Source organism: Solanum tuberosum, unplaced genomic scaffold (assembly GCF_000226075.1).
Source record: "Solanum tuberosum cultivar DM 1-3 516 R44 unplaced genomic scaffold, SolTub_3.0 scf00253, whole genome shotgun sequence".
NCBI classification, from domain to species: Eukaryota; Viridiplantae; Streptophyta; class Magnoliopsida; order Solanales; family Solanaceae; genus Solanum; species Solanum tuberosum.
In genome coordinates this window covers 850,966-865,818 of record NW_006239176.1, presented here as the reverse complement: position 1 = coordinate 865,818, position 14,853 = coordinate 850,966, and the positions used below count along the sequence as shown (strand labels likewise).

Below are 14,853 nucleotides of genomic sequence, written 5' to 3'. Positions count from 1 at the left end.
ATTCTATTGGCTTCTTGTTTGACTTGGCATGCCACGTGACACCAAAAATGGGCCTCTAGGATGAGATGGATTTAGGCTTAGCAAATTGGGCTCATCTATTGTAGCCCAAATCAATTAATTTCGACTTTAATTAGATCCATATTCATTGGATTTAAATAATTAATTCAATTATATTAATCCATAATATTTATATGGACTAATATATCCATGAATTTAATATAATCCGAATCATTTATGAATTTATATTTAATAAATTTTAAATGATTACAAATGCCCCCTGCTTCAAGTCTAGTCAAAATATTTTATCATTTGAAGACTAGGCTTGAAGTATTAACTTGATATTTTAATTGAGATCAATAACAACTTATATATGTAATTCTTGTATGCCGAAATTGGATGATTACCAAAGATTTAAGAGCATTTGATGGGCATGCAGGTGGTAATAATAATCAACATTACATTGGCCAGCTCATTCTTTAAGAATTATAACAATTTATTTTGGGTTTGTGAACCTAGTTGGAGAAAAATCAATGCCATCATGTAATAGGAGTCTAGGAGAGTACGTTATCACCAACAAGTCCCTTTTCGTATTGAAATTGGCGGCTCCACCATTTTTTTCTTTGGTAAATTATTATTATTATTATTTTAAAATAAATAAACCTAGTGTATTTCTATTAGGATACATCATATCCCTCCTACTTGGATTTGGACACGGATAGCTAAATCATCACCTTTTCAACTCTATAAATAGAGGTGTGCTCTTCATAATTTAAACACCAACCAACCAACAAGCTCTTGCCTGGAACCGGTTCGTAAGCGGCAGTAGAGGGTAATTTTCTCTTCTTTTCCCTTTGATTTTCATCACCTTTTTTTTTGTAGCAATATTTGTATTTTGCGGAGGCTACACAATGGAGAGCTTTATCACAACACAAGAATTTGATCTTGAGGTGTGAAGGGATGCTTTTAACGTCCCCGCCTTGAAGATCACCAACTTGAGGCTTTACTAGAATACTGTGTTTAAGTCCCCGCCTTGAAAAAAAATACTACTCTCAAGGCGTTACTAGGTCCCGAATACTTAACCAACTTGAGGTTTTACTAGAACACTGTGTTTAACGTCCCCGCCTTGAGAAAAAATACTACTCTCAAGGCGTTACTAGGTCCCGAATACTTAACCAATTTGAGGCTTTACTAGAATACTGTGTTTAAGTCCCCGCCTTGAAAAAAAATACTACTCTCAAGGCGTTACTAGGTCCCGAATACTTAACCAATTTGAGGCTTTACTAGAATACTATGTTTGACGTCCCCGCCTTGAAAAAAATACTACTCTCAAGGCGTTACAAGGTCCCGAATACTTAACCAACTTGATGGTTTTCTAGAATAATGTGTTTAACATCCCCACTTTGAAAAAAAAAATACTACTCTCAAGGCGTTACAAGGTCCCGAATACTTAACCAACTTGAGGCTTTACTAGAATAATGTGTTTAATGTCCCCACCTTGAAAAAACAATACTACTCTCAAGGCGTTACATGGTCCCGTATACTTAAGCATAAGGAATGAAGGGATGTTTTTAATGTCCCCGCCTTGAAGATCACTAATTTGAGGCTTTTTCAAGATCCCTAATGCTTAAATTATTCGCCCCTTCTTAACTATCCCTTTTTTTCAAGTTTTATCTTCTTTCGTGCATCATCATAAGTAAATATTAACACTTTTTTTTTGCAGTTTTGAACAATGGTTTTCTTCAAGGATTATACTTTCCTATCTTCTCAACTCAAATATCTCATCGTTAGAACAGAGGGTAGTACGGTGGAGACTAAGTTTTTGGTCCAGGATTCTTTTGTTGGTCGTTATGTTGATCCATGGCCACAATTGAGGAACACGCTTCATATGAGAAGTTGGACATCCGAATACGATCACAAATCTAATAAAGCCTCAAAAGTGTGGTATCTTGAGAAACCAAATCCTCAACGTACAAACATCGAGAGCACTTTTTCAAATATAGGCCGCCGCATGATTTTAGAGGAACTACGTTGGGGAGACAACATTGTTCTTGAAGGTGAATATGACTGCATTCCGGGATACTGGGAATGGACAGAAGATGTCTTAAGCAAAAATGGGCAAAGTCTAAACAATGCTTATATTTCTGATGTTGTATTTGCTTCTCTTTTTACTTATGATCGGAACTCCAATATTATACAAGCCTTTTATGAGGCTTGGTGCCCTCAAACAAATACAATACTTACATCTACCGAAGAAACATCCATATCTCTTTAGGACTTGCATATTCTAGGTGGTTTTCCAATTAGCGGAGTCCCTTACGAAGAAGTGATACCTAACTCTACGGAACTTACAGGTTTGGATGACAATAGGGAAATATTTCTTCCTCGAACTTGTGAGTGTATGTTTGCTGCCTTTCATCATCTTAAAGAGAAAAATAATGGTAATATAAGGGTCTCTTTTAATGAATGGATACAATTTTTGGTGCAAAGAAAGATCTCAAATATGAGCTAGCTCCCCCAAGGAAAGAGAAGAAATCTCGACGTCTGTTATCTACTCATAATCCAATAGGTGAGATACCTACTGAGATAAACACATGGTCAAGTACTCAAGAGATGGTATTTTCTAAGCTTGGAGCGAAACACCAAAAATATGAGACTTATCTGACGGCCATTTTATCGTGTTGGTTATGTGCCTTTGTATTTCCGTCTGAAGAAGGGAATTTCATTCGGCCTGAAACTTTCAAGATAGCAAGCTTAATGGCGAGCGGTAAAAAGGTTAGCCTTGTGGTTCCGGTCTTAGGAAGCTTATATCATGGCTTAAATAAAATTTCAAATTCTTCACAGTTAGACCATATAAGAGTATGTTTTCCCATACACTATGTTTATGGTTGGCTTGGTTATTATCTCAAGACACACTATCCGCTTACTAGTGGACCTTCTCTTCCACGAATGGTGGTATATTCTGGGGAAGGTGCTGCAAAGTACTTTGACAAAGATGAGGCAAGAAAGCGTGTTCATCGGACGGAAAGCATTGTATGGAATGCAACCATGCTTAGTAGGCCTTACCCAACTTATTATATTGATGATGGAAAATCACCAGAGTTGGAGCTAGCTTATTTTATCAGCCTTTGTTTTAATTATCTTCCATTGAGGAGGGGAGGTTCCTTTGTCATTGAGCCATATAGTCCGCACCGATTTAGTTTCCAATTTGGTTTTCATCAAGATATTCCTGGCTATTTAGAAAATGATATTCGTGCGGAGTCGCTCGATGAAGGCCTTAGATATTGGCGCATTTTCATATCACGTGCAACTATGTCTAAAGCGACATTTCCTCCTGCGGTAACTTCCGCAAAGAAGCTTTATACTACCCAATATTCATCTTGGTGGGAAGAGATCCTATGGAATGGTTCTTGAAGGATAATTTGGATGTTATGGTGGAGAAAGTTGGGTTAGAATTCGTTACCCTTTTAGAAGACAAAAGTCAAGTTATCGAGAAAACACTTTCAAAAGTCAAAACACCACTTGCTCCCCAACATCAAAGTAAGAAGATTAACTCCTCTAAGGTATCTAAGAAAGAAGTAGTTCATACTTTTACTAATAAAGAGAAATGTCCCCAATTTCTCTTCTCTGGTAAACGAGCCTTTCAAGAAACAAGTAAAACTAGCAAGGATCGATGTTGGAAGAGGCAAAGGGTTGAACCATCCGGGGCAGAAGTTGTTGCTTTAAGAGTCGTAGAAGTTCAGAGTGTCGATAGTCCTTCAAGATCAATGACAATTCAGAGTGACAAGGTTTACTTTTTCTTTTTTTTGAATAAAATGACTTTGCTAATCCACCATTTTTACTTGTAGGTTAACGCCGCCGGACATCCACTAGAATCGCCACATGAGATGCCGCAAGTTAGTGATGACTCTACTGCAATATCAAGACCTAAGGCAAAATCAATTTCAAATACTGAGCAAGAGCAAAAGACATTATCTACTTCTCGTGGCCAAACTTTAAAAGGGTTGACTCCTAATTCAAATGAACTTTACCGAGTTCTTCCAAAGAGTAATGGAGCTATGTCTGTCTTCGAAGGAAAAGGTGTTGTGTTCAACCACAAAAGGAAGTACATCATGGGTCTTTGGGAAGAGATTTGTGGAAAACTTTCCAGAACTTCTCTAGACAATATTTCATCTTACAAAGATTATATTTGTGAGATTTTCAAGGAGATGAGTGAGATGAATTTATTAGATCTTTCACCATTGAAGAGCTTGGTAGATTCTCTTTCTGATCATGCTACTTCTTATGATCAAGAACACTCTAATTTTGTTGACAAGGCACATGGAAGATAAGAAGATGGAGTTGATTTCCAATGCCAAAGAGCGTCTCAAATTGTTCAAAGTAGAAGAGGGTGAGAAGGCAAAACATGTTTCTTCTAACAAGAAATCACTAAAAGAAAGGGTTTAAAGCGGAAGGCTAGCAACTTTTACAAGGAGAGCGAGAGGGACTTGAAGTTGTTTTAAAAGCTGCTAAGAAGAAGGTTGAGGAGATTCAAGCCAAGATTTTAGCTACAGAAGATGAGATATCCTCGTATAGAAAATATGAGTTTATTAACGCTTGAAAAAAAAAAGCTTCAATTCGTTGGAATAGAAAGAGAGTGCTTGGAGGCTAGTCGTCAAGATTTGACTAACTACAAGTTACGCTTAGATTAGGTCTTTTTTCTTTCGTGTTTTCCTTTTTTTTTGTTTTCTTTAGCATTTGATTGATTGTTTTAGACAATTTTATAGTAATGAAGTTCTTTCCTTCTTCTTTTTTTCATACCATGCATTTTTATTGCATAATCCAATTTGAATTTGCTCTTTAATTCTTGATCCCAAGCTTTTAGTAATTCAAAGTCATTCCATATTTTGCATGCCAATAAGAATGAATATAGTTTCCACATTTTTAAGTTTGCACATTCAAACTTGCCTTATCAATTTTGTTGAATTTAATTCTTCAACTCGTAACAAGTTTTAGGGCCTTAACTTGTAAATTCATAGATTTTGAAGACATTGACTTGTAACTTGGTTGATTTAAGAGTCTAACATGCAAACTTGTAGGAGTTATCATACTAACAAGTTTTAGGGCCTTAACTTGTAAATTCATAGATTTTGAAGACATTGACTTGTAACTTGGTTGATTTAAGAGTCTAACATGCAAACTTGTAGGAGTTATCATATTACTTTGTCGGATTTGAAGACTTCAACTTGTATATATAGAGGATTCAAATACTTCAACTTGCATACTAGTCTGAATTTAAAGACTTCAAGCCTCTTGTCAAAGAAACTCATATTTCATAAGGGTTTACCCCTATCTATTGACCATTCAATACTTCGTACAAGTCTACAGTTTGATGAGACAAAAGATAAAACAAAATACTTATCGCTTTGACTGACATGTGATAGATCAAGTGGAAACATGTGGTTTTTTGACACTCATGCAACTAAACTTAGGATATATTCTAAGCGCCTACGTACCTCGGTGAAGAGGATTAAGTCACAACGTAGTTCTGGGGGATTGAGTGATTATTTTTTTTTGTTGTTGTTGTGTCGTACAGAGTTTATACTCTTGCGGGCCAGGAGTGACATGCAGTTTAGGCTCGTACCTTAAGGAGAATCATCTTACTTCAAGGGTAGTACATCTTTAGGAATTTTGCATTAATAGAACCGATCCTTACGCCATTTGCATCAACAAACTTGTAAGCACCATGTGAATATGCTTCTTGTACAACATACGGTCCATCCCACTACGAGGTAAATTTGCCCCCAGACTTGTGCGAAGTAATGATGGGTCTTATTACTGCAAGAACTTGGTCTCCAACTTGGAAACACCTCAAGCGAACTTTCTTATTGAAAGCACGAGATAGATGAGCTTGATAACATTCAAGGTTTTGTTGGGCTTCTAGCCTCTTTTCGTCAAGTGTTTCTAACTCAACAAGACGCAGTCGAGCATTTTCTTCTTCAGTAAGCCCTTCTTGAATAGCAAGTCTTAAGAAAGATATTTGACGCTCGAGTGGAAGGACTGCTTCAACTCCGAAAGCAAGTGAATATGGTGTTGTTTGAGTTGGTGTGCGGTATATTGTCCTATATGCCCACAAAGCTTCTTCCATTCTTTCATGACAATCCCATTTGGACTTGGAGACAACTTTCTTCAGGAGGTTGCATAGAGTCTTATTGAATGCTTCAGCAAGACCATTGGCGGTAGCATGATACATAGAAGATTTACGCTGCTTGAAGCCAAAGAGATCACAATTTTTTTTCATTAATTTGTTATCAAATGGCTTGCCATTGTCCGTTATTATGTAGCGAGGGATGCTAAAGCGATAGATAATATTTACTCAGATAAAATTTGCAACATTCTCTTTCTTCACTTCTTTAAGAGCAACGACTTCAGCCCATTTTGAGAGTAATCTATTGCAGCCAAGATGTACAAATGTCCACCAGAAGATTTTGGTAGTGGTCCCACAACATCCAATCCCCAAGCGTCAAATGGCCAAGATGCGATAGTTGGGTGCAATACTTCAGGCGGCTAATGTATGAAATTTGCATGAAATTGACAAGAATCGCACCTCTAAGCATAATCTAAGAAATCCTTCACCATGGTTGGCAAATAATAGCCCATCCTCTTTATGTGAAAGTGGAGTTTCGGTCCAGATTGATATGATCCACATACTCCTGAGTGTGCTTCTTGCAGAGCTTGAATTGCTTCTTGCTCTCCCAAACATCGTAATAGTACACCCTCAAATGATCTTCTATATAATGAGTCCTTGTAGTAAAGTAAGCGAGGTGCATGATGACGAATGTCAAACCTTCTCCTTGGATTTTCTGGAAGTATCCCATAACACATGTAGTCAATAATAGGTTTTCTCTAATCTTCTTTACGGCTTCAGAAACAGGAATGAGACTCTCAAGCTCATTTTCTATATAGTCTTCCTCATGTGGCGGTGGTACTATCCATCTTTGACAAATAGTAACTTCTGTTTGATTAGGAAGGGTTAGCATTGAAGCCATGGCAGCCAATGCATCAACTTTCTTATTTTCCGTTCTACGCACATGTTGAAGGGTTACATCTCCAAGTCATCCTATCAACTTTTGAGCATAGACATAATAAGGACGAAATTCGGGCTTCTTCACCTCATAACTTCCCAAGAGTTGGTTGATCACCAACTGAGAGTCACCAAAGACTTGTCAGTGTAATTGCTTCATGTCGACGGCCATCCCAAGTCCAAGTATCAATGCTTGGTATTCAGCGACATTATTAGAGCAACATTGCTTCAACGTAAAGGAGAATTGTAGAATCTCTTCTTGCGAAGTGATGAACACTACGCCAGCGCCAGCTCCGCCACGATGTGCAGCCCCATCAAAGTACATTTTCCAAGGAGGATGAATTTCAATAGACATCGTATCTTCATCAGGAAGATCATCAGTTAATTCCCAATTGTTGGGTATCGAATGGTCCGCCAAGAAATCCGCTAATGCTTGTCCCTTCACAGCTTTCTGAGGGATGTACACAATCTCAAACTGTTGGAATTGGAGGTACCACCGTGCTAGTCGATCACTAAGGACAGGTTTTGACATCACAAACTTGATGGGATTTGCTCTAGAAATGAGGCAGACAACATGCGCTTGAAAATAATGCTTAATCTTTTGAATTGATAAGACAAGTGCCAAGCACAACTTTTCAATTGGCGAATAGTTCAGCTCATTCGGTGTCATCGTTCTACTTAAGTAATAAAGAGCATTTTCTTTGCCTTCACTATTCTCTTGAGCTAGCAGGGCTCCTACAGACCTTTCTGTGCCGCAATGTAGAGTAACAATGGCTTTCCAGATATAGGGGCTGCCAAAACTGGAGGTTTCGCTAGATACGCTTTGATACTTTTAAAGACATCGCTACATGTTTGATCCCAATTAAAAAGAGCACCTTTCTTCATGAGATGACCGAATGGTTGGTATCTTCCCGCTAGATTTAAGATGAATCTCCTCAAGTAGGCTAACTTTTCTTGGAGACTTTTTAACTCATGAATATTTCGAGGCTCAGGCATCTTCGATATTGCATCAACTTTACCTTGATCAATTTCATCTCCTCGATGTCTCACAATAAAGCCAAGGTACTTGCCAGAAGTAAATACGAAGGCACATTTCAATGGGTTCATCCTTAATAGATATCTTCGGAGAAACTCAAACACCATTCTTAAGCCTTTCAAATGATCACCCCTCTTTCTCGACTCTACCACCAAGTCATCAGCATAACATTCAATATTTTTATGGAGCAAGTCATCAAATATATTTTGCATAGCCCTTTGATATTTGGCACCAGCATTCTTTAAACCAAATAGCATCACTTTATAGCAATAAATACCCTTAGGCGTGCGACATGCGATGAGTTATTCATCCTTTGGAGCCATGCGGATTTGATTATAGCCAAAAGAACCATCCATGAACGACATCACCTCATAACCAGTGGTGGCATCAATCATCAGCTCCGGAATGGGAAGAGGAAACTCATCTTTAGGGCATGCATTATTAAGATCTCTAAAGTCAACACATACTCGAATTTGACCATTCTTCTTCCTTACAGGAACAATACTTGAAATCCATGTAGGATATTTGACCTCATGAATAAAGCTTGCCTCAATGAGTTTGTTAACTTCATTTTCTATCAATGGAACCAAGTCTGGCCTAAAGCGTCTTTGAGCTTGCTTAACAGGACGAGAACCATTTTTGACTGCCAACTGATGGACCGCTACTTTAGGATTCAATCCAAGCATTTCTTTATAACGAAGCGAAGACATCCTTATATTCTTTGCGTATATTCATATAAGCGATTTCTTCATCAACTTCTAGAAAGGCACTCAAGAAAGATGGCCTTGGGTCTTCATCAGTGCCAAGGTTAACTTCTTTCAAATGATCTATTGTGGTCTTTACTCCTTCTTCAAGTTCTGGTGGAGAATATCCAGCGTCTTTCTCTTTTAAAGGATCATTGTCATTAACAGATATATGACAACACCAGATAATATCTTCTAACTCTTCATCAATCTTCATTTGAGGCAAAGAATCGTACTCATTTTAGATTGTAATATGATTTGAAGAGCCTACACTTTCTTCATCTTCCTCGCGCTCCTTGGTGTAAACCACAGTGTGAACCTTTGCCTTGAGTTCCTCTTTACATGAAACTACAAGTTTCACTCATCGCCTCATTCTAGAAGGAATCGAACTTTTGAAATCCTTTCAAACCAAATGTGAAGCAGGCGTTGTAACTTTTAAATAACTTCTCATAATCTTATTTTTCTTCAATTGACCTAACCTCTCAAACACAGAAGTTCTTGCAGTCGATTCTCCAAGTCGATCAAAGACGGAAGGCTTTTTGTTAGGAGTAGTGACATCATCTTCAAAAGTTATATGGTTGTTGCTTTCCCTTCTTATGGAAATGCGAATTGGTGGCGGTTGGCTATAGCTTAGGCCTTCACGTGCTTGCCTAGTTGTATCTTCTTATACAAGTTTCCGTAACATTGATGGCTCATTAGGGTTGTATCCAGCCTTCACAAATAACTTGTAAGCATTGAGATCAAAACCTTCTCTTGTGCGTTTTGTAGGGAGCGCCACATCTCGCACTTGATTTTGAGAAATTGACTTTTCGGGCAGCTTTGAAGACAAGTTTATTGCATCAATCCGTCTGATTGGAAGAGTTAGCCCTCTCAATACATTTTCTTGAAGGTTAGATGATTGACCTTCTTATTTCTTCACTTTTGGAACATAACAAAGTATAGAAGTCAGCTTCTTCTTCGAAGACATGATCTTTTTTTAACAACATAACTTTTCAAATAGAATTTTGCATCGGCAAAGTGTGTCTCAACTTCGGTGAAAGGATTATCATCTGCAACTATCTTCCTTTCAATCCCGCCTTCAAGATACTTCAAACATTGATAGTAAGAAGATGAGACAATTCTATTCTCATGTACCCAAGGCCTGCCAAGTAATATATTGTATGATGTCTTTGCGTCGATCACATGCATCCATGCGCTTGATTGCAAATCTTCCATGTGGATCTCTAATTTAATAGAGCCTATGAACCTCTGCCCCCCTTGATTAAAACCTTGTATCAACAAATGACTTTCACTAAGTTCCTTCATCTATTAAGATTCTATTTATCTTCTTCTATAGCACGTGACTGGCCATATACAAAGGACGATTGTGTAGTGTTTCACCGAATAGAAGATCATTATCTGTAAATGTGATTTTTGTATCACATGCATGTGCTTATTGGGAAGAAAGTTCAATAGGTGTTTCAGAAGGTGAAGGAGACATCATTGACGAGATTTTCCTTGTTGTCTTTTCGTCGTCATTAGGAGACACTTTTGGTGAGGATTCACTCGTTGTTCCTCCTTTGTCAGTAGGAGGCACCTTCATTGTTTCTGCTTTATCAGCATTGAAACATGATGCCTCAACATTGTCTTGAGTAGACTTTATGTCGAATGAACTTGGTAAGAATTCCTCTAGAGTCACAGGACGTCGGGGTTTTTAGTAGTGATGCACTTCTACCTTTGCCCTCTTTGGGCGCTTGATTGATTTATGCTTCTCTAATTTCTTCACCATTTTCCCTCTAATCGGTTGCTTGGATGATTCTTTTCGTAAGCTTGACTTGTTGCGTCTTTGCCTAGTTACAAGAATCCAGCCTTCGTCACCATCTATATCAACTTTCTGCTCCAATGACTCTTCTTTATGCTTTTCAGAGATATATATTTGGACCGAATCGAGTGAGCCGAACGTGATAGAGATCTGGTTAGAACTAACCTTCTCATCATCAAGGACAATTTTCTTTTCGTTAACCAATCGCATCACTCTATCCTTGAAGACAAAACATTTTTCGAGAGGATGGCTCACAAGTCTATTGCTTGGAAAGTCATTCTGACATTTTGCTTCATGCCCTCATTCGTAGTGATCTTCGCAGGCGACACATTAACATTCATGGATTCTTTATTGTCATTTCTAGGCACAAATTTACTCCATCTCTTGGGTTCCTGCTTGTCGCTTCCTTTGCGAGGGTCTCGAACATACGTCATATCTTTTCCAGCAGAGGACATGCTTAACTCCATATCATGAGCGCGAGTAGCTATATCTTCGAAGGATTTTGGTTTTATTCCTTGTAAGATGTAAAGAAGCTCCCAGTGCATTCCTTGAATACACATTTCGATTGCAGAAGCTTCACTAAGCTTATCCTTGCAATTTAGGGTCGCGTTCCTCCATCGATTTATGAAATCTATAAATAGTTCATCCTTCCTTTGGCAAGTATTTGTGAGTTTTACCATGCTCACCGTATGCCTTGTGCTATAGAAGCGATTGAGAAATTCGTGCTCTAGTTGCTCCTAACTATCAATAGAATTAGGTTCGAGATCCGTGTACTAATCAAAGTCATTTCCTTTTAGAGAGCGGATAAACTGTTTGACGAGATGGTCTCCATAGGTTCCAGCATTATTTCATGTCTCCACGAAGTGTGCAACATGTTGATTTGGATTTCCTTTACCCTCAAATTGTTGAAATTTGGGAGGTTGATAACCAACAGGCATTTTGAAGTTATCAATTCTCGCAGTGTATGGCTTGGCATACATGTGAGAAGACTTGGTGGAGACTTCATACTTATCTTTGATAGTGCCTTCAATAAACTCTTTCAAGCGATCAAGTGGGATCATTCCTTCAAAAGAAACTGGCATCTCATTAACAAGCGGTGCTTTCTTCGCAGGATCTCCGATCTCTTGAACTTCAACACCTATTCCAGGCACATGACTCGCTTCTCCATCTAAAAGTCCTTCCATCCTATCCATCAATTTATCAATTCGAGACTCTTGGTGTTGTACATGCTTTGTCAATCCTTCAACCAACTTTGTCAGATTTGTGAGTTGTTCATCAGGAGAGGAAGCAACAGTTACCATCGTTTGCATGATCATTGGAGATGTAGGAGAGTAGCATGGATTGTCGCGCAAGTTAATCTTCAGCGGACTCACGTTACGCGATGCATATGGAGATGATTCATTAGTTGAATCATAGTTCTCCCTTGTGGTAGAATTCTTGGAACTAGATTGCTCAAGTAGAGCCAATGTCTCATTGATCTTTTCAGCAATACTGCTTCCTCCTTCCAAAGCATTTGTGGAGGAACTTGCTCTTTTTGGAGTTGAAGACCCAAAAACAGGAGTTGATGCGGACGACACTTGCAGTATTTGTTTTCCTAGCGTAGTAGCTCTGTTTCTCGTAACAGCTCCGAAACTTCCAAAGGTAACATCAAGAATGCCTTCAACTTCAGTAGAGAACTTGGAGCTAGTGACCTTAGAGGCAGTTGATCGAGAGTTGTTCTTCATGGAAGTCATCTCGATGTTGTTTGATGCTTGAAAAGTTGAGATGAGAGGTAGAGATTGTCCCACTAGGCGTGCCAGAATTTGTAGACAATAAAATTCGCTTCGAGAAAACAATAATCAAGAATGGAAAATTATAGCAACAATGGTATTTATTATTTCAAAGTGCGAGTGTTACAGTCTCTATGATTCCTCTAAATTCGCCTTTTCAAATATGAATTCAAGGGCTTTAAAGTTTGTTCTTGAATCTTCAATGGATTTGAACTTTGAACTTTATCTTGATCTTGACTTTTACTTGAATTCAAGGGCTTAGAGCTTGTTCTTGAATCCAGTGGTCTTGATCTTGATCGTTCTTGAACTTGAATGCTTGAATTCTTAAAATTGTAGCTTTATAGAGAATTTTATGGCATTTGTACCACGGATTTTCTCTAGCTTCTTGTTTAGAATTTTCTGTCTTCGAGCTAAATTATGAGGACCCATATTTATAGTTTTAGAATAGAGGAGTTGCGATTGGAACATGATTCCCTTTGGCCAATCAGATTTAAGTGACATGGCATAGGGGCTTTATGGAGCGGGCTTGTCATCTTTGACACATGTCTTAATTCTATTGGCTTCTTGTTTGACTTGGCATGCCACGTAATTTGCCACGTGGTACCAAAAATGGGCCTCTAGGATGAGATGGATTTGGGCTTAGCAAATTGAGCTCATCTATTGTAGCCCAAATCAATTAATTTGGACTTTAATTAGATCCATATTCATTGGATTTAAATAATTAATTCAATTATATTAATCCATAATATTTATATGGACTAATATATTCATGAATTTAATATAATCCGAATCATTTATGAATTTATATTTAATAAATTTTAAATGATTACAATAACATCTTCAATAATAACTTTAACAATATCTCAAAAATAATCTGTTAAAGAATTATCCTATTTTAATCTGTTACCTATATTTTAGGCATCACTATTACTATTTCCGTAAATCAAAATTTTAAAAGTAAAACATTAACGTGTCTTTGTTTTTTTAATTTTTGCAAATCTATTTTTTGTAATTTTTACTTTTAAAAAATAGTGTTTTTAAAATCATATGGAGTTTGTTATTTTGATTTTCAAAATAACTGTTTTGTTTTTAAATTTGTAATTTATTAATATAATATAATTACATATAATTAATTTTAGTTATACATAAAACTGAAAATTTGATGTTGATTTGGATTTTGGATAAGTACAATATTAATAAAATAGAGAGAAAAAGGAGATAACAATTTATATTTATTTTTTAGTTGCTATAAATAAGGAGCATTATTTTTTGTGTATAGTGTAAAAGCGTGATGTTAAAATTGTTTTAAATTAAAAATGGATAGATTTTTAATAATTTAATTATTAAATATTAATTATTGATTATTAATTATTTAAAATTCTGCAAATAATTGGTGCTGACATGTGTCATTTTTTCTTCTCCTTTTATATATAGATAGATATATAGATTATTATTATTATTATATATGCATTTGTTTTGCTATAAATAAGGAAGTTGTGGAAAGATAGTTAAAAATATTTTTCCACAAAAGAAGGAATCATACACCTTTGAAATTTAAAAATAAAATAGTAATTTATAGTTAAAAATATTTTTCCACAAAAAAAGGAATCATACACGTTTGAAATTTAAAAATAATTTAAAAATAAAACAGTAATTTATTATTATGTAATTAATAATAATAGTGAATAACTAAGAAGATGACACGTGTATATTTAAAACAAAATTGAATTTTTTTTACGGAATGCTATATATATATAATTAATTATTAATTGATTTTTAAAAGCAAAAAATGAGAGATTAATTGTGGCGCTGAAACCTAAGCACTATCACCTCTCTTATTATATATAGATTTTAGGCATCACTATTACTATTTCCGTAAATCAAAATTTAAAAAGTAAAAACATTAACGTGTCTTTGTTGTTTTTAAATTTTTTGCAAATCTATTTTTTGTAATTTTACTTTAAAAAAATACCGTTTTTAAAATTATATGGAGTTTGTTATTTTGTTTTTCAAAATAACTGTTTTGTTTTTTAAATTGTAATTTATTTATATAATATAATTACAAATAATTTAATTTTAGTTATACATAAAACTGAAAATTTGATGTTGATTTGGATTTTGGATAAGTATAATATTAATAAAATAGAGAAGAAAAGGAGATAACAATTTATATTTATTTTTTAGTTGCTATAAATAAGGAGCATTTTTCTGTGTATAGTGTAAAAACGTGATGCTAAAACTGTTTTAAATTAAAAATGGATAGATTTTTAATTATTTAATTATTAATTATTAATTATTTAAAATTCTGAAAATTTGTGGTGCTGAATATGTGTCATTTTTTCTTCTCCTTTTATATATAGATAGATTCTTTATATTATTGGTCAAATAAATTAATCAATAAATAGCATCACATTATATTTGTGTTATGCACTTTATATATATTT

At 35.9% G+C, this 14,853-nt stretch overlaps 1 protein-coding gene across 1 annotated transcript; it reads right to left on the bottom strand.

The window, feature by feature from the left end:
• Positions 1-5,761: 5,761 nt before the first annotated feature.
• LOC107062657 (uncharacterized) lies at positions 5,762-7,025 on the bottom strand. The gene is made up of 2 exons (XM_015313554.1): positions 6,688-7,025; positions 5,762-6,329 (listed from the first exon to the last, which is right to left on the bottom strand). The coding sequence occupies exons 1-2, from the start codon at positions 7,023-7,025 to the stop codon at positions 5,762-5,764; spliced, it is 906 nt and encodes a 301-aa protein (XP_015169040.1).
• Positions 7,026-14,853: the final 7,828 nt, after the last annotated feature.